This window comes from Ambystoma mexicanum, chromosome 4p (genome assembly GCF_040938575.1).
Source record: "Ambystoma mexicanum isolate Mex_15411 chromosome 4p, UKY_AmexF1_1, whole genome shotgun sequence".
NCBI classification, from domain to species: domain Eukaryota; kingdom Metazoa; phylum Chordata; class Amphibia; order Caudata; family Ambystomatidae; genus Ambystoma; species Ambystoma mexicanum.
The window spans coordinates 1,248,571,135-1,248,595,402 of NC_090927.1; the positions used below are offsets into that span (position 1 = coordinate 1,248,571,135).

Sequence of the window (24,268 nt, forward strand, 5' to 3'; positions counted from 1 at the left end):
TAGTGATGACTCTGTAGGATTATCACAGTAGATACACTGCCATTACATTGTGTACTAACACCACCTATTATTACAGAACTTGGAGGAGAGAGGCATATGCCATAAAGCACTCACACAAATTTGAAATTAATATTATTAGTTGTATAAATGAGAACAACCCTTAGAGAAAACATTACCCCCCCCCCCCTCTCTTTCCTACAGGAATAATTAAAAAGGGCTTTTAAAAAATGTGTTTGGAAAATAGCATTAATAGCATTATATACATCAGGGGTCTGCACCATGTGACTCTCAAGTTGTTTTGGACTAGATTTCCCAGGATCCCTCATTGCTGACTATGCTTGCTAGATCTGATAAGAGTTGTAGTTCAAAACACGTGAAGAGCCAAAGCTTGCAGATATCTGCTAAACCTTCTAAGAGAATAATGACTAAAAGTATGCACTAACAGTATGCACAATGTTGTTCTCAAGACTTCCGGAGAGGGAAAAGCTAAAGGGTGGTGCAAAAATGAGAATAATATACTTTAGGGACCCCATTGGGCCTGACTCCAATGGGGTTATCAGATTTGCACCTGCTGTCTTATGCCTGATTCACAAAGCCTAAAAGCAGTGCAAATCTGGAAGTTAAAACATGCATGTCAACAGGATCCACATAATTCAGGTGATGTTCATCCAGCCTTGGTCGTTTTTTTTCAGTCTGGATTTACAATGGGAACAGTAAGACCAAAGGTCACAGAATGCATGGAAAGTAAATGATGTGATGGGCATCTCACACAGTGGCTGCTGGATCTACGTTCAGATTCCTCCTGCTCCCTGTGCCTGCACAGGAATGTGGCTCTTCTGGAGAGACCAGTTGTACAGAGGGAGCATGTCGGTCTGGTGTCTGTGTGGAGAGGAAGCTGCTCTTCTTTGAAGATTCAGCTCCGTGCACAGGCTGAAACCGAGTCCTGTGTATGAGGGTTTGGAAGGAGTATTGGGGATTCCAGGCATACTTGGGAGCTTGCAATAGTCAGTATTGGTGATGACTAGATTGTCAGTCAGAGTCTAATCAGAGTGGTAGGTGAGTGGTGGGTCGTCCACAAGGGTGGGCTGGAGACTGACAAGGCAGCATTATGTTAAAGACACCAGAAATAGTATTGTAGCCTCCTTGGACAAGCCTTTTAGACGGGAATGTTTTTACTCTAGTTTAGCTTGAGTATTTTTTACAACTTCATAACTTCATAACAGCATGTTCAGCAAATACAAGATTGTCGGCTACTGAGCGCTTCAGGGTTCTAATACATTTGAAAAGGGAAATGGAGGTTAGAGCTGAAATTGCTCTCCATCGCCTGGTTCACCCAACATTTCCCCCATCAAACAACTATTTATGCGCCCTCCTGGACCTTCCAACACTGACCCAGGGATAGCCAGGCCAGATCAAGCAATTGTGTCAAAAGAGGTGCTAAAGGACCTGAGGTGGGGTGATGTCTATTGTCTCCATTATCCTCTAGGATTAAGACTAGGGACTCTAGGGGAAGCTGCAGGCCACAGGCCTCCTTAATTCTTGCCAGGATTTCGTTTCAGTTTATCAGAGCTTTAGCAGAGGACATCCAAACAATCTCCACGGTCTCCAACTCTCTGCAGTGCCTGCAACATTGCAGAGAGCTAGAGCGATGAATTCTCTAGCTATGAAAGGGGGAAGATGCCACCCTAGGAATAGTTTATATATTCACTCTTTGATCTGGAAACATTGAGAAGATGTTTGTGTTCTAGCCCTCATGTAGGACCAGCTATCAGAGTCAATCGTCAGGCCAAAGTTCTTCTCCCAACCAAACATATACATACGTTTCACACTCAGCTCACCTCGGCTCCAGGAGCCGATTCAGCGTGGGAACCCATCTCAGGGGTACGCCCTTCATTAGGGCGAGTACAAGAGGGGTGGGTTGACTAGGGCCCGTCTTGCGAGTAGATGTGTTACAGATCCAGTTTCAAAGTTGAATGTAGTGGAACCTCTCAAGCGTCCCCAAACTGAATTGTGTTTACCCCTCTTCAGAGGAAACCAGGATATTTGCAGAAAAGAGCCCTGCAAAATTCTCAGTACTCCGAGTCCGCACTAATGTTTGGATTTTGGATGACTAGGGAACACTGACCTAAACAACCCCCATCAGCTTGCTGCCTTTTCCCAATAATAAAGGAAATTACAAGTGAAAAATAAGGGGACCCCCTCCCCGAAGCCTCCTATGCCTAGTTAATAGCTACTTTTCATGTCTGTATGTATCATGCATACTGCTGTTTGGCTGTCTCAGAGTGCGTTGGAAGGGGAGCGGAAGAGCATGAGGTGATTCAAGTGTAACACGTGCATTGTCAGTTGTAGAGCCTAGTATAACTTGTACGTATCCTAAAAGAGGTAGACCCTTTTCCGGTATTTGCAGAAGACTGTCTCCACATAAAGATGTTCGAGGAGTAGAGAGGTCCACAGGCGTGAGCTGGAAGTGTGCACACTTCTGCATGCAAAATGTCATATATATACAGTGTGCTGGACATAACAACTCAAGCTACAAAACCATTATATTAAAAAAAGACAGTCACAAGGGGGCACGGATGGGGTGGTGTTCAAACAGTTAGGATGCATGCTGAGCAGTCGAAAAGCAGAGCTTCAGGGTATATGGGTATGGACCATTCAAAACAGCATTCAAAACAGTAGCACATGTTCATAGGGCAAAATTATCTGGCTCTGGAAAGTGGGAGAGGTGCTGTAGTCTATGTGCAACTGTTACTGACTTTCCCACTTTCTTGACACCTAGAGACAAGAGTGTGTAATGACAATGTTTACGAGGAAGAGGGGTGGTGCTGGAGGCCAGGTGCAACTTTTAGCAACTTCCCCGCGTTCTTGACGCCTAGAAACAGGAGTGCGAGGGCAGTGATGCCCTTGTTTCTTTCTCCAACAAGGAGCAGCTGATCCGGTGTCACTAGAATCCTTATGGGTAGGGCAACCAACAGCCAATCAAAACAATGGCATGGGGTAGCGCACACTACGGGTGAAACCAAGACACATGTGAAGGAGATGGCTATGCAGAGAAAGCAAGGGGGAGATCGGATACTGTAGGAGGATAAAGGTGAGAAAAAGCAATTCAGGCACTTGCCTCTGCCTGTCGTAGAGATCTTCTTCCGGTGTTTGCACAGCTACGCCATCATACACCATTTCCTGTCTTCCCATGTTTTCTTGAAGTCAGAGATGGTGCAGAGAGGGTCACATCAACTCACTCAATATATGTTCTACTGGGACTGCCTAGGGCTGGCGGTTTACTGCAGAGCCTTGGATCTACATTCAGGTACTAGACAAAAAAGTATCTCCGTCAACAAATGGACTTTTAGGTAGCTCGAAAAGGGTGTGCTATGCTCTTTAGAGTGCTGTAGAACCATCTCTGTCTGGGAACCAGCTTGCCATGACCAAAGTACATACAGTAGTTGGTGCTTGTTCCTGCTAAGGGGGTTCAGTGTGCCTTTTAGCACATACTCCTTTTCCACAGAGACAAGGGGCACAAACTCCTGAGGGGTACTAGCTTTGTTTTATTGGGCTTCGCGTCGCAAATCACTATTTGTTGAATTTCTTTAAAGTGTTCCATCTTTGAAGACAGCAAGAGGAAAGGGTGCCAACAAGACTGGCTTCTTTGTCCAGTTAGTGCTCTGTAATGCCTGCAGGAACGGCCCAGGAGGCCAGTGGCTGGATTTGTGGCCAGTTGAAGCACTTCACGCTCTGTTCAGCTGGTAGTTTTGATCAATGCTACAGGCCCAATGTGGTTTAAAATACAGTATTGCCCAAACTGTTAGCCAAATTGTTCCTCATGACACTTTTAACCAGTTTGTCTTGAAAAGCCATTAATCTAATTTGCAAATGTGGGCTATTTTTTCTTTAAGTTCCTGTGCCTATTTCATTTCCCGTCTGACCTTACAAGTGTCACTCTCTAGGGGAACACTAGGGAGGCTCCTCTTCTGTCACCTTGGGAACAGAAAGAGCCTCCAAACAAACATCTCCCACTACATAAAATGTTCCCCAGCAAAATGTTCATGGGAGTGTGGCGTCTTCCAAAATGTTTCCTGCAGAATGACTGCAGACACTTCCAAGTGTACTGTGGCTGAGGCCAAGCAAACAGTCTTCCTTCAGTCTCAACTGGCCTAGCTCCACCACTAAGAGTCTGCTGCCTGGAGATGTGGGCGATACTTCCCAGAGATGCAATGTCGGCAGGTGGGTGAATGGCTTGTCCTGTCGCCTTGAGGGGCTGCAGTAAGTGGCTAAAGTGTGTTGGGGTCCTGTGACGTCATTGTTAGATCTGTTATTCAAGTGGAGAATTCCAAGCAGACGTCCAGACAATCTTGAGGTGGCCATTACAGATCCTTCATAGGCAAGGAAGGTAGAAGTCAATTACCCAGAACTCTAAAGGTTCCAGTGAGGGGTTCCTCTTCATTTGGCCTGGAATCCTAGACTTGCAGACTGGGTATGTGGTTCCCACCAGTGACATAAAAGGGCAGGGCCCTACCCACAACACAATGGCAGGGTCTCATGCTAAACAGAAAAACACTCCACACACTCAAACGACATAACCTGACTTGGCACACTAAATCAAAGAAGGGAATAAGGAAAGGGAAGATCTACATAAAATGGCACAGCAAGCACACCGTATTCTTTCAATATTCTGGTCAATCCTGGGAGCATACAGATAAAGGAGATCCGTAAGGAGGAGGAGAGAGATGGGCAAACAGAAAAAGACTCACTTTCCTAAAGTTCCTGCTCTATTTGCAGACATCAGTTGATCATGAAAACCAATACCTGTTCAGTGGACATAAACTACAGAGAGCTGCTTTCCATGGGGTACAATAAGAGAGAAAAGTGAAAACATTTGGAGAGGGGTGTAAGGATAAACCGATCCCTCACACTCTCTCAAACACCAGTGCTGCAAAGGCTTCATACATATCTAAAACCCCAGTGTTCCAATCTTGATTGTGCATGTTTACCATCGAAACATGGCATCAATTTGGTAATCATCAAAATGCTGTTGTCTCTTAGCAACCTCACTTGCAAAACTCTTTGTTTTCTTATCTGTGATGTTTTCTTGCGCATCAGAGATGCTGGGTGACTTTCGCTGTTTATCTGCCGGATGCTGCGGCACATGTGGGCCTTCATTCTTGAGGGTCCCCTGCATAGCAAAGGCATTTTTATGTCGCTGTGTGATGTTAATCACAGAGACCTCCCAAGGCATCTTGCAAGCCGCGCCTGCCATTTGGTGTTTTCCCTATATGCCATGCCTAAGTAGATTAGAAGCATCTTGTGTATTCTTAAGTTTTCAATGAAAGGCAGTTTTCTAAGATATGGCAGCAGGAAAGAAAATGCACAAGTTGCCAACAATACCTTTTCTTGGTAAATAAATATGAAATTGAGCCAACAGATTGTGCTTTATATTTTATATGAAAGGAGAGAACATATTCTGTGAATACATCTATTTGCTCAAGTAACCCATTGTTAAATATACTTTCTTTTGAAAGTCTACATTTTGGTCGTGCCCTTTTGGTAAATTCGACCAATTACATACGTATACCTGCATGTGTGTATGTGGGGGCACGACAATGGTGCAACACCATTGTCAGATCGGGCTCTAACCCCCCCCCCATTTTAGGCTATGTTGACTCGATCTTGCTGACCTATAGAACTGTGGCCGGAGAGAACAGGACACAGACGTTAACTCGTGCCTGGGCTTCGCTGTTAATAAAGGCCTTTCAATTACTAACTTAAAGCATTTCATTGTTAGCACCTGCATTCATATGCATACATTTTTAGGCAATTGAAATTGTGATTTGGGGTTAGTACTTACATGCCAGGGGAGTGATTTTAAGGGTGGTAGGGACAGGAGAATGCTCGTTCTCACAGAAGTCCTTAAGTGTGTGGTTTCAGATGTGGCAAGAGTTAACTGCTTGTAACATTGCAGCTACACTAGAACAGTCTCATTAGAAAGTGTAAAGAAGTTAGATACCCCCACAAAAGTAAGTCTGTCCCCTCCACAGTCTCTGAAGTTAGCACCTCTGCCAACATTTGAAGGGTTAGCCCCCCACCTTCTTCCCAAATGTTAACCTTGGTACACCTCTGGGGCACAGGAGTACGTGGGTGGAGGATGGCAGAGTGGAATTGGGAAGGAGGACGGGAACTCCTGTGACCAAAAAACATTGAATTTAGAATGAAATCGAGATGAAGCACAAGGTGGCTTATGAACAGAAAGGAGAAAAAGAGATTGAGAACGAAGAGGATGAGGAGGAGAGTAAAAAGTGACAAGAGAACAAAGATAAGCATGAACAAGGCCATAAAGAGCTTTATAGACAAAGCAAAGAAAATGAAAGATAAGATAAAGATGAAAAGAAAGTAAGGAAGCAGATCGAAGAGAAGGCGTAACAGAAGAGCGAAAGGGCAGCTGAAAGGGAAGGCGAATAGCAGAATTGAAAACAGAAACTAGAGGGGTAAGATGGGACTTGGGAAGACCTAATAACAGAACTGAGCAATAGTTAAGATGAGAAAAGACAAATTAATATATCCGTAGCCTGAAATGAAAGAGAAGGACGAGCAGGCCGAAGATTATAGAGATGAAAATGAGCAGAGCGAGCAGTATTAGAAATATGTACAGAAAAAGAAAGGAAGCGGTCAAAGACGACAACAAGGTTTGGAGCAGAGGAATAAAAGGAAAGGACTGATGGAGGGAAAAGAAGACCATAGGAAAGAGAGACAGGGGTAGGGGAAGGAGAGGGAAAGAAAAAAACCTGCGTACAGATCCAGTAGAGTGAGCAGGACGAAAGCTAGATTGCAAGGGAGGAAGAAGAGAATGAAGATGAAAAGAGAGGGGCCACTTACCTTTCTTAGTTGGTGAGAAGGCATTAGTCAAAAAGCGGAAATGCCCCTTGTTGTACCAGCAGATTAGAGACATGTCCCCCTTCATCTTTATACCGTATTGTCCACGTGACATGGGCACATCTGGGTTATTCAGCATGGACGGAGGTAGACCAGTGCAGTCACTCTTTCTGGGGCTGAGCAAGCCACAACAGTAAATCCCTGCGAAGAAAAAGGCAACTTTCACTGGAGGTATGTTATCACATCTGCACCAGTCACCAACATAGGCACTTTTACACCGTCAGAATGCGAGGTCGCCAGCAACTGCTTTGATTGCAGATGCCATTACTTTGCTCAAAATAGCTCTACTAATGGTTGCTGCGGCACTCAGGCGTCAGGTGTAATGATGTACATATTAAAAAACAAATTTCAGAAGGCCGCACCACATAACAGAAACTGAAGTACGAAGAATCCAGTTACAAAATCTGATGGATGTTTTAACAAGCAGCTTGGGAGAGCCCCATGTAAATTATAGCCCCCACCTGCTGACTAGACCTGTTGGCAATGGCCCAGAAGCTCAAGTTAAAACATGGGCGTAAGGCCATCGGCTGCCGGTGTATGTTACAGTAGAGAATGGAGCAACAGCCCCTTAAGAGGGGCAGACTAAAGTCAAAGGGGGGAGGCGGGAGAAGGGAGGACGGTAGGGAGGAAGGAGTTCGTTTTTGTAAGGGAAATAAAGGAGTAAGATGCACCATCCAGGAGTCCTATGTCGTCTGTGAATTGCATTCATTGGGGCCTAACAACTGGCGACGAGGTACCACGACACACACTGCACACACAGCAAGACCAGCACAGGTGGAAGTACCCAGCACCGTACGGACCAGTAGGCGGACTTCCGCCCGACTACGAGCACGGCCGGGTAGGTGAGAGGACACCGACTGGGGAGGCCAGACCAGGAAGGGAACAGCGGCAGAAGACCTGGGGTTTCGGGGTCGCGTGCGAGAAGGGACACGGCGCCGACCACGAATGTGCCAGCACAGGAGGACTGACCTCCACGCATGAGTGCTGCAGGCAACGCGTGCAAGGAGGGCACGATTAGAACGGCGACACTGCGGCCCACTACAACAGATTGCGGTAAGGAGGCCTGCCCCCAGGGAGACACAAGGAAGCAGCAGGGAAGCTGTCCACCACGTGGCAGAGCCTGCAAGCAGGGCCGCGTAGTATGCATAGAACACATGGCCTCGCCCTCCCTCCCCCCCAAAAAAGAAAAGAATTTAATAAATAACAGGAAGGACGATTGAAGCAATAATAAAAGAGAAAGCATCAATAAACTCCCCCATTGCCACAGGACCAAGCACATTGGGAGGATAGAGGGGAAAAGAAGAGGAAACAGAAGGTGACCCGCAGAGGGGAGAGCACCAACAACCCAAAGAGAGGACACAGATAACGACCTGCATCCGGCCTAACCAGACAAGAGTGACAAGACAACCCATCACATAAGCACAAGGAGGAAGATGCCAGTGCTCGCACCCACAACAGGGCCTAGAAGTAGCTGACCAACCTGCCACACAAGATAGACAAGCAACCACAAGTGAACCCTAGACACCAGCGAAATGTCGGAAGGAACGCAAGTGGCAGCGGGAGCAGAGGCCCAAGCCGCCATGGGGTCAAACCAAGCATCCGGAGCCGCACTCATACGACGCTCCAACCCATTTACGCTGGAACCACACCACAACCAAAGGCAGAGGTGGGAAGAATGGATGTAGGAGTTTGAGGACTTTATGAGAGCCATAGGTGACCAGGACTCACCGAACAAAATGGACATTTTCGCAAACCTGGCGGGGAAAGAGATCAAAGGGATCTTGAAGACCATCCCAGTGCAGGAGAAAGCCACGTACCAACGTCTCATTGCTGCTAACAGGAAGCTAATGATCCTCTCCAACAGAGAGTACGAGAGGTACACATTTAACCAATGCGCACAGTTGCCCCATGAAACAATGGGCAAATTCATCCTCCGAATTCAGAAAAATATCACACTGTGACTTCGCCAACTTCAATGATGATGAAGCCATCAGACTAAGAGTATTACAAGGATGCTCCTCTGTCCTCAGAGTTCCGAAAACACTTGCTGAAGAAACCCCACCCGTTGCAGGAAATAGTGGACCTAGCAAGAGTGTACCAAAGAGTGGACGTGCAAGCGGTAGCTATAGAGTACCCAAAGAAAAGCGACACGAGTGCAGCCATAGCCACTGGCCCTCAGGGATACACCGGATACCCAGGACCACAAGGCCGACAAGAACCCTGAAGGCCAAACCGACGCACCTAGGGAAAAGACAATGCTACAGTACGGGTATCGAATTTCCCCACAAGGGACAATGCCCGGCCATGGGGCAGATGTGTATGAGGTGTGGACAAGAAAACTACTTTCAATCGATGTGTAAGGAAAAGGTTCTGATGCTCGTGGCATGCAGACCAATGCCATCGCCTGGTCCACCCAGGAGATATGACCTACTGAGAGGGCCTATTCCCTGCCCATACCAAGAGAGAGACGACGGGAGAACATTTCCAAGCAGAAATGCCCCGACATACCCCACACACCAGGGGTTCATAGGGCGGTCAAAAACCTCAACATTGATCCGTCAATGAGATACTCTGACGCGTATGACTATGCACCTTACCCGCAAGCAAATTACGCGCTGGAGCAAGGATCTATGCAGGAATATGGTGTCTGTGATCCCTACGATAACCCAACACCCAAGGAAGAAGAACACTCTGTGGGCAAACCATACTACACTCAAGACAGGTACAGCAAATGTCATGAACGAAGGCGCATATGGCGCCATAGAAAGTGCTTAACTGTTACGCCCATCCCAGGCACGTATATTCCAATGGGGAGCAGCACTTCTGCTCCAATACAAACGCCAATTTCACTGCGACCTACTTCACAGAGGACGATGAGTGCACACCACCATCCATGTCATCCACAGTCCGACGACCGGAAGATGCCTCCTCAGCTACTGGACTGCCAGAGCTCTAACTCTAATTGACATCCAGTACGACCCATCTCAGATAGTACAAGGCCTACCTCTGGGGGCTCAGATCCTGAGAGCCATAACGCACCAAGAGCTTGACATAGCGGAATTCAAAGGCACCTTCCCAAAACTGTTGGAAGGAATAGGAATGCTAAAAGACACGTCATAACTCTCCACACCGAACTGACAATTCGCCCCAGTGCCTCAGCACCCCAGCAGAATAGGATTTCATCTACAGACCCAAGTCACACACAAACTACAACTCCTCCTTGACAACGACATCATCGCGAGAGTGAATGGCCCCACACCATGGGTATCCCCCTTAGATGTCGTACCCAAGGCTGATGGCCACTTGTGCCTCTGTGTGGACATGAAAATCCCAAACACTGCAATCCAGATGTTAAAATAAGGAAAGACAAAGGAAGAACACTGGAATGCTGGGACAAAAGACTTATACCAGCCATTAAAGCCATTGGGCATCATTAGGAGTATGGAGGTAGCCATGCCGCTTTTAGCGGCATAGCTACCCCCATACCGGGTACCGGGTCTGGGTCCCGCAAAAGGGGACTTACCGGGCCATTCCGACCTTGGAGGGGCGGTAAATCCCTTTTGCGGGACCCGGACACGGTACATCCGCATTCACATTTGAGCCCCCAGAGGGCTCAAATGGGAATGGGGAGGTTGCTAACAACGGGCCTGTTAATGACGGGCCTATTGTTAGCATCCTGGTCTGCTAGCGGGTCCTGCAAAGGACACCTTGTCTGACCAGGCGTTCCAGAGCGGGACCCGCTGCAGACCTTGTAATAGGGCGGGCCGGAATGTACGGTGCCGGTCCTTTACCGGCACTGTACATTCCGTGCCCGCCTTCCTCGTAATGAGGCCCATTGTCTCTCTAGTGTCTGCAATGGACCTGCCAATATGACAATGTTATAAGTATGCTTCATAGACGCTATCAGAGGGCCGTGCCCAGTATCATGGGCCTCGAAGGCCAACTAAAAGGCCCATGCAAAGCAAGGGCACTTGCTAAGCTTACAGGCCCATAAAACACAGTACAGCTTGAGCATGGGGTGTATAACCTGCCTCTTGATAGTAGACCGCACATAAATTTGTCTCGGTGATCGCATGGAATTGGCTGTGGATCTGATCTGCGCTGCTGCAGTCTAAGAATGTAGCGTTCTCCAAAATATGTGCGCTATACGAACAAATCTGTGGTCTATGCTGGTCCGTATAGCTTGCAGATTATCCATTAATAATGCTCTTGGTACATTGGGAGGACTACAATATGATTTAAGAAATCAACACCATATAAAACAAACGCATTTGTATAGTATAGAGCATAATACAAGAATCTGCATGAGATAAACAACATGAGGTGAAAGGAGAATCAGTGACAGTTGTGAGGATCTAAGGGGGAGGGGAGATTACCCCCGTTCACTAGAGTACAATGGACACCATCAGAAACAATTGAATATAAACTTGATAAGAAGATTGCTTTTTCCTGAAAACGACACGAACTACGTCGCCTAAGTAACATGCAGTGATGGAGCTAATCATGTTGGTCTGTACATAGTCATTTTCCAGTCATTCCATTTCCTCGCCATTGCCGTCATAGCCTCACCTCATTAGTCAGTTATTGTTAATTTGTGATGAGAAGGGAAAAAAGCCCTGTACAGCTGCAGCAAACGTCCGCCCTTTACGCGGTAGGGGCCCACCCTGCCGCGAGAGTGTGGGGGGCGGCAGCATTCTGCTCTGTCAGCATCCTTTTCCAGTGCACTTTTCCAGTGCACTACTTTTCATGCGGAAGCAAACACACAGAATGGAATATTTGGTATTGCAGTACTAGGTCCGGTCGACCTCATCGGACCTCTGCTATGTTTATGACTAACGCTGGCAACTGGTGGCTGCAACGTCAATTGGACTAAATTACAAAAGTTACCATTCAAATGCAGGGCCAAAAACAGGATTTTTAGCAGATAGTTATTAATTTCCATTAAAAAGAAAGGAGCATTTGCACAGTTGTACGATATTTCAAAATACAGTTTACATTTTTCGAGTCCTGTTATCTCACTGGACATCAATTTACTCAAGCATGAATGTTCCACCCAATGACCCCTTACCGTGTTACATGGTTTCCACTAAATGTAAATATTAATTACTAGCCTACTGTAAAATAATGTGCTGCCCTAAATGGTACGCATGTAATACTTGCTGTTTTGTAAGGATTGCCCTTCCCTCCTCCCTCGTAACAATCTAATGCATGCCTGTAACCTCTGCCAATATGCTTCCTCAATACAGGTTGGCACTCTATAAACTACTGCACTGAATAACTAGTAATTTTCTTAATTCGAGGGTTGCATTACCCTCCAAAAGAATATTGTTATGCAGCATGGAAATACAAAAGCGTTGTGATATAATGCATAGCTGCAAAGTTAAACAAGCAATCCTTTACTGAAGTCATACATGTGGTGTCACGTGCCCTGCTAGTTGGGGGTCACGTGACACGCTGGAAATAAAGGAATCACCGGAACTGGCGTTAGAACGCCAGTCTGGGTTTATGCATTCCAGTGAGTGGTTGTGTCGTCCTTGCTGCCCTGCGCCCGCGCTGCGCTGCGCACCATAGCAGGCCTTCGCCCGGGCCCGCTCCCTCACACTGCTGCCGCCCGCATCACCGGCGGCAGCAAACATCACACTGGCGACGATGTACGGAGAGAGCCCTGCGAATCCGCGCCCCCTCCCATGGAGAGCCGTTGACTCGGCGGAGCTGCACGGACCAACGCGCACTCGCTGGCCCACATCGCCTACAGCAACCAAACGAAACCGAACACCAGCCGGACCAGCGCCACGCCTCCACCCCCTCCCGAGAAGAGGGGAAACAAAAGGGAGTACGCGCAACATCAGCGCGCTGCAGCCGCGTGTCGCACAAGCCGCGTGTAACACGCATACCTGCAGCGCCTCATCCGCACGCGTAACACGCGTATTGACAGTGCGCCCACACCGGAAGGAGACGCCCGGCGAGGCCGCGTGTCAGCTGACCCAGCGTAGAGAACCGCGCATCACACGGAAACATCCACTCTCCTCTCCCACGCCACGAGTCGGCGGCCACGAGACCAACGCCTCGTTCTCAACATTCCATGAGGCATTGGAAAAGAAAAAAAAAACTTGCACGCCGCGAGTTTGTCCTCCTCCTCAACATTCTCGTACATCATCCTGAGGAAGAAGGAAGGGAGAGTGCATCAACAGCGCAGGCACTCTGTATTTAACAGACCAGGGGCACAGCTCCCACCCAACCTGAAGAATCACCATTACCACCCAAAGATCACGCTTTAAATCAACAGTGAGTGCACAAAGTAACACCTATTGAAATACAAAATAGAGTAACGTGAATTCTTTAAACATGTCCAGCAAAAGCACCAGCCCCAAGAGGGCCAGCACCGGTTCATCCTCCAGGAGGAGCCTCACCACGGATCTTCCTGATCCAGCGCAGACAACATTGATGCCACCATTTGACCCATTCACCACAGGAGCCGCCATCAGATGGGAAATCTGGCTACAACAATTTGAAATGCATCTAGATGCTAGAGACATTACCGTAGCGAAAAAGAAGCGCACATTCCTCCTACTCAACATTGGAGCGCCCGCCCTGCACCTATTCAACGCTACCCCAAATCGTGGCAACGACAATAACTACGACGCAGCCAAAGCTGCACTCACTAATATGTTCAAACCCGATCTCAACCCAGATTACGAACGCTTCCACTTCTGCATGGCAAGACAACGCGAGAAAGAAACAGTGGATACATTTCACGCTCGCCTTCGTGAAATGGCAGTAGGCTGTGAGTTCCCTGACGAAGAATTTGCCATCCGCCTCCAGATCATCAACGGGATATCCTCGGAAAAACTGAGAAGAGCCATCCTATCAGAGAGAAACATACGCCTCTCTCGCATCTTAGAGATGGCGCGCCTCCGCGAACAAACAGAAGATCAGGTGGCGATCATGGAGGCTGCAATCCAAAGACTGCCGCTGGATAGCCCTAAACCTACAGAAGACGTCGCAGCCATCTCCAGACATCAGAGCAATCGCATGAAACAAGGCCAAAAGTCCAACACGACACAAGGGCGAGACCGAGACTGCAAATGGTGCGGAGGCCCATGGCACAAGGGTGAATCTTGCCCAGCCTGGGGATCCACGTGCAGAAAATGCAACCGCCTCAATCACTATGCCGCAGTCTGTCTGAACCCACCGAAAGGACAAAGACGCTACCCTGCGACCTGCACAAGAACGCCGGAAAAAGTTTGCACCTAGGGAATCCTCCTACCAACAAGGACGAAAAGGAAAAGCCAGAGCTGTCGACGATTCCCAAAGGTCCCCGGACACAAGCAACAGCGACGACAGCGACGACAGCTCGTCCCCAGAAAGGAGAGACAAAACTAGACGGAAAAGGGGAAGTAAGCGGGTACACCAAGTACACCTAATTTCGGCCGTTGAACCACACCGGTTACGACAGAGGAAGAGACCATCGTGCACAGTTCTTTCCAACGGAGTACCGCTAAAAGTAGTCATCGACACTGGCGCAACCGTGAACGTCATGCCTGTGACAGCGTTCAACAAACTTCGCCCGAAGCCTACTCTCCATGAGAAGAAAGTCCAGCTATATGCCTACGGATGCAAGAAACCATTACCTGTACAAGGATCATTCAAGTCAGACTTTACCCACAAGAACACCAACTGCCGAGCGCACATCTATGTGGTAGATGCCGGCTGCGAGACACTATTGAGCTGCAGAACAGCAGAGAAGCTGGAGCTAATCCACTTCGCCTTCAACCTCCAACACGACGAACTCAACAACTTGCTAGAACGGCACAAAAAACTGTTCCAAGGTATCGGATGTCTAAAGGGGCGAACCATCAAGCTCCACATAGACCCCACCATTGAACCAAAAGCAGTACGACATTGACGGATTCCATTTCACTTAAGAGGAGCAGTGGAAAAAGAACTGGCCAAGCTCGAAGAAGCGGGAATCATAGAAAACACATCAGGACCAACCCCGTGGGTTTCACCCTATGGCAGTGGCCCAAAAACCCAAACAACCTGACGCGGTAAGAATTTGTATAGATATGAGGGTTCCCAACGCAGACATTGGAAGAGAACGCCATGTGACGCCAACGATAGACGAGCTCATTGTAGACCTCACAGGAGCAACAGTCTTCAGTAAGCTTGACCTCAGATAAGGCTATCACCAACTAAGAATATCCAGAGAGTCGAGATACATTACCACGTTTTCCTCTCACCTCGGCCTGATGAGGTATAAACGACTTAACTTCGGAATATCATCTGCTGCAGAAGTGTTCCAGCACGAAATCCGCAAAGTCATCACGGGATTAGAAGGAACCACCAACATCAGTGACGATATTCTCGTATGCGCATCAAACAAGAAAGAACACTACAAACGACTGGCAGCGGTCTTAATGAGATTAGAAGAAGCAGGCCTGACACTCAATGCAGAAAAGTGTGAATTCGACAAAGATGAACTATGCTTCTTCGGGTACATCTTCCCAAGGGCGTGTCCCCGGACCCGTCCAAAGTACGAGACATAAAGGACACCAAAGCACCCCAATCTGCCTCAGAGGTGAGAAGCTTCATGGGGATGGCGACGTATTGCGCACGGTTCATTCCCGACCTCGACAGCACTGCAAGCCCGCTCCGGGAACTAACGAAGAAAGACCAAAAGTGGGAATGGACCATGACTCACCAACAGGCATTCCAACAGATTAAAGACACCCTGTCTGCGTCCACCACCATGGCGTTCTTCAACATAGATAGGCAGACTGAACTCCTTGTTGATGCCAGCCCAGTCGGCCTCGGAGCAGTTTTAACCCAAACGGGCAACGAAGGGAACGTCTTCCCCATCGCGTTTGCCAGCCGAGCACTCACAAAACCTGAACAAAACTATGCGCACATAGAAAAAGAAGCCCTAGCTATCTTATGGGGATGCCGTCACTTCAAAGTGTACCTGCTAGGCAAGCAAGCAAAGGTCCTCTCGGATCACAAACCCCTGATCCCAATATTCCGTGGGTCTGCTCCTCACCCAATAGCACACATTGAGAAATGGATGCTGCAGCTGCAACCATACAACATTGAGGTTGAATATCGCCCAGGAACAGACAACCCGGCGGACTACCTGTCCCGCCACCCGAGGCCTGCCACTGACAGTGAACGACGCCAGGCGAAAGAAACCGATGAGGATGCCTGTCACATAGTCGCCTGCGCAAGGCCGCGGGCCCTGAACCTGCACGAGGTAGCATGTGAGACAGAAGCAGACACCGTCCTGCAGCACACAACTGCCGCCATCCGATCTGGTAATTGGAAGAATTACCTCATGTCAATGGCCCAGCGCACTGCATCTGCCTAAGTCAAACTCAGGGCTCTGTTCGGAATCCGACATGAACTCTCTGTGGCTCCAGATGGTATACTACTTAAAGGACACCGAATCATATTGCCCGAGTCCCTGGAAGAGAGAGCTCTCCGTCTAGCGCACAGTGGGCATCAGGGCATCGTCAAAACCACGGCGTACCTAAAGTCCAGAATGTGGATGCCTAACTTGCAACAAAAGGTAGTGGGGTTAGTGGAATCCTGGGTGGCCTGCCAAGCATCCAGAAGACCGGAGAACCCCGAACCAATTAGCAGCACCCCGAGAAGCTGCAAACGCTGGGACGCTGTCAGCATGGACCACTGCACGATTGCCAGCGAAGGGTACCTACTCGTAGTGATCGATGAGTTTAGCCGATATCCAGAAGTGGAACACGTGGCATCCACTAACGCAGAGACCACAATCCTCACATTAGAGAAGATATTTGCCACACAATTCTGAGGAAAGTGAAAAGCGACAATGGACCATCATTCACAATCAAGAACTGCGTGAGCATTTCAAAGAAGTGAACGTCAAACACCAGCGAATCACCCCAAGATGGCCCCAAGCCAACGGAGATGCCGAAAGGTTCATGGGGTCACTTAAAGTCATTAGGATCGCCAAAGAACAAGGATGCCCGTGGCTGAAAACAGTATATCGGTTCCTGAGAACACACAGGCAAACCCCACACTCTTCTACTGGAATGAGCCCAGCGGCCCTCATGCTTGGCATACCCATACAGGCGGAACTCCCCGTACACCCACAGTGGGTAGCTCCAGAACCAGACATCCCTGCTATAGACGCCATGCGGCCGAGGCGAAATGAACAAGAAAGCATCGCCAGACGAGCTAGCCACAGAGAGCTGACACCAGGGGACATCGTCATCGTCAAGAACCGAGCTCCACCCAAGAAAATGTCCCTCAACTTTGAGCTCCAACCATGGACAGTTAGTACAACAAACCACAGCATGGTCACAGCCACGCGGGGGGGAGAGACAGTGACAAGAAACGTGTCACACTTCAGGAAAGTACTCCCGGAGCTGTTTGAAGAACAACCAATGCCCCCAAGAGTAGAAGAAGCGGAAGCGCCACACTCGCCCCCGAGGCAAATGTCACCAAGAAGTTTCGCTACTCCAGGAGCATCAGACTATCCACATCAGCAAGAGGAAAGAGTTGAAGCAGAGACCCCAAAAACAGACGCACCAGGGAAAAGAAACACCCGGTACCTTCTCAGGGAAAAGCCCAAACCATCGTCCCGCCTCCAAGGATACGTGGTAGACAGAGTATACCGGCAGAAGTCCCCGCTAAGGTGAACTCTAAACGCAGTTAACAGGTTCTGTTTATCTACAATGTATGTCAGTTTATGTATGATGCCAGTTCAAGATATTTGTTTGTTGACAGCCGTGCAAATACCTCCAAGTTGGGGAGGAATGTGGTGTCACGTGCCCTGCTAGTTGGGGGTCACGTGACACGCCGGAAATAAAGGAATCACCGGAACTGGCGTTAGAGCGCCAGTCCGGGTTTACGCATTCCAGTGAGTGGTTGTGTCGTCCTTGCTGCCCTGCGCCCACGCTGCCCTGCGCACCATAGCAGGCCTTCGCCCGGGCCCGCTCCCTCACACTGCTGCCGCCCGCATCACCGGCGGCAGCAAACATCACAATACACAACAAGTCACACGCCAGCTTTCTGGCTTGCTTGGCAGAGTGTCGGAGGCGGATGACACTCTAGGTGCAGTGCGGCCTGACGCTACACTCCTCCCATCGTTGGGTTCCTTTTTCTAATCCAGGGTGAGCACAGCGTGTGCACGGCGGTAACGGGCACGGCTTCTGGCTTTGTGGACGGAGGCAGCTGTGTACAGGACCAGGCGGAGCTGAGTGCTGTGTGCTAGGTCCAGCGGGGGCTCCCTTTTTTGCCGCCTGTCTCCTGTTGATAACCCTGTTGGCCGTTCCTCTGTTAGTGACAGTACACTTCTCCTCAAGTGTTTCTATTCCCTCCATATAACATGAACGAGGGGGAGAAAAAAGGGCAAAAGGGCATTTGCAAAAGGCCTGCGGCCCCTCTGACTGATGGTACATCCACTACAACCCCCCTAATCAAGTCCTAGGAAACATATCCCCTACTACCATGCCCATTACCCTGTACATTCCCAGTTGTGATCGAGGGTGGGGGGGCTATGGAGACTATAGCTGCCAGCCCCAGGGCCTCTTCTATGATACTGAAGGGAGATCGTTTGTCCGAGGTTCGGCCATTGAGCCTACGCAGGAGGCAAAGCCTGTGCTCTGAAAAGGCGGATTTGTCGCCAGATTTTAGTATTACCAATGCCTGGAGTAATGGTAAAAATGAAAAGGCCTGTGTTAAGGCTAAACTGATAACTGGCGAGGTTGTCAACTTTGCTAACTCATTATCTAATCCAGGGGAGACACTTTTGTGTCCCCTCTCCATAACAACCACCTCTGACCCAGAGGAGCTCAAAAGTAACCCACAGCTTCAAATTACACCTGCAGTTGTATATAAATGACCAATCCGGATGATAGCTCCCAGGAGCAGATCATCCCTGATCAATGGATGGTGGTAAAGGCCAATATAATTAAACAATTAAATCTGTTTCAAAACTTTGACAATTTTTGTAACTGGATGGACTCCTTGGATAACTGTGTGGGGAATTATCACACTTTGAAAGTGGATAAACTATGCCAAACGGACTCCCTAACCTTTCTGTTGATGCATCATCATTTGGCCAATTCTGACATTCCTGTCCGGTCTTCCTCTCCATCGAGGGATGGGGATCGGGCTCCACCAATTACACAGCTGTCACCCATTGTCTTGGTTGCTATCATTGGTTCCGATCCTATAGCTGGGCTTTTCGGTCCTCCTTCTGGAGTAGATGAGAGGTCGAGAGATCTACACCCTCCATTATTAGTGTACCCTAGGAAGTCCACGCTAGGTCCTTGTGTTGTGGGTTGTCCTGTTAAATGCAGCAATCATTCATCCATTGACAAAAACTTCAGAGTGAAGAAGTCTACAATGCCACGGCTTAGGGACAAGACTATACAAGACTTTGCCATGGATGATAGGAATTTCATCATCACAAACATTGAAAAGCCAACTGAGACCCTAGAGATGCACTAAGGAACAACGTTTTGGCCTGGCTCCATCAATGAACTGGCCAGGGGTGGTTAGACACATAGATCGGAAAATTCTACGTAGGTTGGAAATTGACAAGTGGTGCACCCAGAAAAACAGGGACTGTGTTTTGTTCAGATGTGGGGCTAGTAGCTTACCAAGTTACATTAGTAACTGCAAGTATGTGTCCAGAGGCTCATCAAATTTGAAACTTATAGTGGACTAGCCCGAAGGTTTATACTTCTCGTTAAGAAGGCTGTATTAAGATGAATTCTGTTGTGTTATACCCACTGTGTTGAAGGTGTATTGCTTCCTTTTGTATTTCATGTTATAAATTGTGGTTTTGTCATGGCGCTCTGGTGCCTTTGGGCTTTCAGCGCCTTCGAAATAAATAAACAAGGTGCATCAGCCAAACAGGCAACCCAAACTATGACTACCCCACACATTAAAGCACCTGCTTCATGCACTTACAAACCATTTTCTCTCTCCTCTATCTGTCTCTTTTTCTCACACACAACTACAAACACACACACTCGCAGAATCCACATTACTTCCACATCCCTCTTCCTCGTCCCAGTACTTAATACAGGAACTTTTTATTTTATCGGAGGTATAACCTCCTACTTACCCACAACACACCAGTTCTTTTTCTTCTGTCTCTGACAGGGATTAGTTATTACTGGAGTGGGGCCCTGGGAAACATTGTTGCAGAGTCTTCTGTGGTGGCGTTCTTCTGCGGGCTGGTGGTATGCACCCGATAAGATGTGTGCTCCCCGGGGGGCTTGGGGCCTGGTTGAGCGATTCTGTATAGCAGGACCTCCTGCTGCCGGCTTTGGTTGCTTTTTTTCTACGGCTTTACCGGATGCTGTGATCCCCAGCCCCCTTCCCTCTTCCGGTGAGTGCCTGTTTGTGGGTAGGGTTTCTCTCCTTGTTCAGGCTTGCCTGGGAGGATCGGATGGCCTGACTGGGGGCGCAGATGCTCTCATCTGTGTGTATTGCCGCGTTATGTTTCTGCTTCTGTAAGGCTCTGTTGATTGGTAACTGCTTTTGCAGCGTCTGGCTGCTTTCTGCTTTGGCGTTGGGCATTTTCTGTTCTGTGTGGGTCAGCATGGGCAAGCATTCTGAGAAGAGGAGTTCTGTATGGCAGAGAACTCCTGCAGGGCTTCGGGTCCCTCGACGCATCGGGTTTCTCTGGAGTGCCGGCTTTGGTTGCTTTTTTCCACACTTTACTGGGTGCGGTGCTTTGTGATCCCCAGCCCCCTGCCCTCTTCCGGCGAGTGCCTGTTGCGGATGGGGTTGCTCTCCTTGTTCAGACTGGCCTGGGAGTTTCAGGTGGCCTGACTGGGGGCGGGGCTGCTCTCCTCTTCTGTGCGGATTGCCGCATTTCTATGTTTCTGCTTCCTGTAAGGATCTGTTGCTTGGTAACAGCTTCTGCAGCAGCGGGCTGCTTTGGCGTTCAGCATGTTCTGTTCTGTGTGGGCCAGCATGGGCAAGCATTCTGAGAAGAGGAAACATGTGGACTCTTCTGCTGGTTGTAGGAGTCCTGCATGTTGACATGCCAGGAAGAAACACGAGAAACCTGTGGCTTTGAAGTTTTCCTTGTCACAGAAGGGGAGATCAAAGTCCTGATGAAGCAGGCCATTGAAGAGCATGAGTGTTCTAGGGGCAGGCATAGAGCCAGCCCCTCCTCTTCGGCTTCCTCTTCTTCTTCCTCTTCCTCCTCGTCCCCTGCTGCCTCTGTCCATTCTTTGATGGTTTATGACTCTGATGATGAGGCTGAAGGCAAATCTCTCTCCCGGGATGAAGTTGAGACTGTGATTTCCCAGGTTTTGGACTCCATGGGGTTTTCTGTCCCGTTGGAGGGGGAGTGCTCCCCTGACCCCAAGATAAGGCAATATAAGCACATTCCGGAGCTGGGGCTCCCCCTGATCTCTGATATCAAGGCAAAGGTGCTCCGTGAGTGGAAGAACCCACAGCACGTCTTCATGTCGCGCTTAATGGCACGTCTCTATCCTCTGAAAGGTCCTGAGGATTTTCTACTGGACACAGTGGCTGTGGATGATATCTTGCCCACTTTGGTGGGCTGCTCCTCCATGGCTGGGGATGCTGCCCTTCGGGACCCGGTGGACCGTAAATTGAATTCCGCTCTGTAGAAGGCTCATGTGGGTTCTCATCTTGCTCTACGAGCCAATGTCTATGGTTCATATAAAGCTGAGACAGTTCTGGGGGGATTCCGGCTTCTCCGTAAAGCTATGGAAGAAGGGTCGGATTGAGCTGTGCTTGATCATTTGCAGCGCCAGGTCCAGCTCCTTTCTGATCTTTCTTATGATGTTGTCAGGGGCACCCCCATCGCCATGGCTGCTTGCATTTCTGCTCGTTGTCAGCTTCATCTGCAGGACTGGAAATCTGACAATTCCCAGAAAGCTGCCGCTCTTCGGCTTCTGTTTATGGGCGGTATGCTTTTAGCGGAGCCTCTGGAGGACAAGGTTCAGCAGGTTTCCAGGGCTGACAAGCACGCTGACAGGTTGCGGCTTAAGCCTGCACCTCATGTTCTGCGCTCTTCAGGTGCTGCGCCTCGAAGCCGTGGATCTCGGGACAGGCATGGCCCATTTCATCGCGCCAGGGAATTCAGGGGGTCTCCTGCATTATTTTTCCATATAGGAGCAGTGGTCCTCCTATGCTTGCGTCCTTCAGATTTTCCGGGAAGGTTACCGGATTGACTTTCTGTCTCCTCCTCTTCAGCAGTTCTACATCATAACTACGCTGCCCAGAGACCCTGCCAAGATAGCAGCAATGTCCTCGGCCATGCCAAGCTTCTGTCATAGGGAACCATAGTGGCCGTGCCCTGGCCCTGGCTCCAGTGGGGTCTGGGGTTCTACTCTCGAGTGTTCTTAGCCTCGAAACCTCGGTGGAAGTTTCGTCTAATCTTGGATTTGAAGCTACTGATGCCTTCGTCAGGGGTGTTTGTTTTCAGATGGAGTCTTTGCAAAAGCTTATTCCTCTGGTGAAGCGAGGGGACTGGATGTTCTCCTTGGATCTGTAGGATGCCTATTATCATGTGCCCATTCTCCCGTCGCATCAGCAGTTCCTCAGGTTCTCTGTGGGGTGGCGGCACATATCAGTTCTGAGTCCTTCTCTTTGGGTTGAAGTCAGCGCCCGAGTGTTTTACGAACATGGTGGCTCCGTTGGTGTCTCATTTACATCTGCAGGGGATCCAGCTGTTCCCATACTTGGAGGACTGGCTGATCAAGGCGGATCTCCACTGGACTGTTCAATCTCACCTTCTCCTTGTCTGTCAGTCGCTCCTGGAGTGGGGTTGCCTGATTAACTTGGGGGAAGTCTCAGTTGGCCCATTCACAGGACCTGGTGTTCATAGAGGTGCGATTCTGCACCGGGGGTGGGAACGTTCTACTGCCCAGCGCCAGGGCTCTCTGTCTCCAGTCACCTCTTTGCAAGGTCCTACGCCATCCCTGGGCTTCTGCTCGGGAGCTCCTGGTGGTTCAGGGGCACATGGCCTCTTGCGTTTTCTTGGTTGCCTGGGCTCGTCTCCATCTTCGTCCCCTGGTGGTACATCTTCTTCTTCACCGGTCCCCCTACTCGCAGTCTCTCGAGCTACGGATCCTGATTTTGCGCGACCTGAGGCTTTCTCTGGATTGGTGGTTGAGAAGTTCCACCCTACTAAAGGGGGTGGATTTGGATCGTTCTCCTCGGGTTGTTCTGACCACCGACGCCAGCAGCTTGGGGTGGGGGTCTACCTGGGGGACTCTTTCTGCTCAGGAGCGGTGGGGATAGTTGGCAGCCATTCATCAGGCTCTCCTGTGGTTTGCTCCCCTTTTGCAGGGTCAGGCTGTGTTGGTTCAGACCGACAATTCCTCTGCCATGGCCTATGTCGACAACCAAGGGGGTTTGGGGTCCAGGGCCTGGAATTCTCGGGCAGATTGCATTGGGGTTTGGGCCGAACAATATTTACTTTCCCTGGAGACCGTACACATTCGGGGGGTGGAGAATGTGGTTGCTGATCGTCTCAGTCGGGTGTTCCCGGTCTACCTGGAGTTGATGTTGTCCGATCAGGTGTTTGCGGGTGTTTGTCGCCGGTTCGGGACACCAGTGTTGGATCTATTTGCTTCCTCCTCCTCGACCAAGGTTCACAGGTTTTGCTCACGGTTCCCGTTGGTGGGAGTGTGGGGGGGTGGAAGCCTTGAATATCGAGTGGCGTTGGGGTCTCCTGTATGCTTTCCCTCCTCTTGCTCTCATTTCCCGGGTGGTTAAGAAAGTCTGCCGAAGTTCTTCTGTGGTGATCTTGGTGGTTCCCTTTTCGCCTCACAGGGGGTGGTTTCTGTTGCTCATGGATCGCCAGTTGCAGAAGATCTGGAGGATTCCCAGTTGGCCGTGCCCTCTATGGGAGGTTCTGGTGGCGGGGTTGCCTGTGATCTGCTGGTCAGCTTGGCTCCTGATAGGGAAAGGTTGTTGACTTTTGGTTTCTCAGCTCCGGTGGTGAAGACCATTCTCCATTCCAGGCAGCCTCGGACGTTGAAGGCCTATGATAGGCATTGGGCCAATTTTCTCAGCTGTGTGGTGTGAGCGGAATTTCCCATCATGGTTGTGGTGTCCCGTGGGTGTTGCAATTTTTGCAGGATGGCTTCGATAAAGGGTTGGCGGTGGCGACTTTACAGCCTCAGTGGGCTGTGTTAAAGACCCTGCTGGAGGGTTTCAGTGTTCCTCTGTTGGATTTGGGTCTGGTGTGCCGATTCCTTAGGAGTCTGGCTTCTTCTAGGCCTTCTGTGTGTTCGGGTTCCCCTCCTTGAGATCTGCCCCTGGTTTTGCGTTTCCTACAGTTGGCCCCTTTTGAGTCGATTGGCTTTGT

General features: G+C 49.3%; 1 protein-coding gene across 1 annotated transcript in view; it reads right to left on the bottom strand.

The window, feature by feature from the left end:
- Positions 1–24,268, bottom strand: part of PGBD5 (piggyBac transposable element derived 5) — an 854,702-nt gene that overhangs the window by 84,117 nt on the left and 746,317 nt on the right. The window contains exon 5 of the mRNA XM_069606913.1: positions 6,868–7,065. Within this exon, the coding sequence (XP_069463014.1) occupies positions 6,868–7,065 (198 nt within the window). The remainder of the gene's footprint in view (positions 1–6,867; positions 7,066–24,268) is intronic.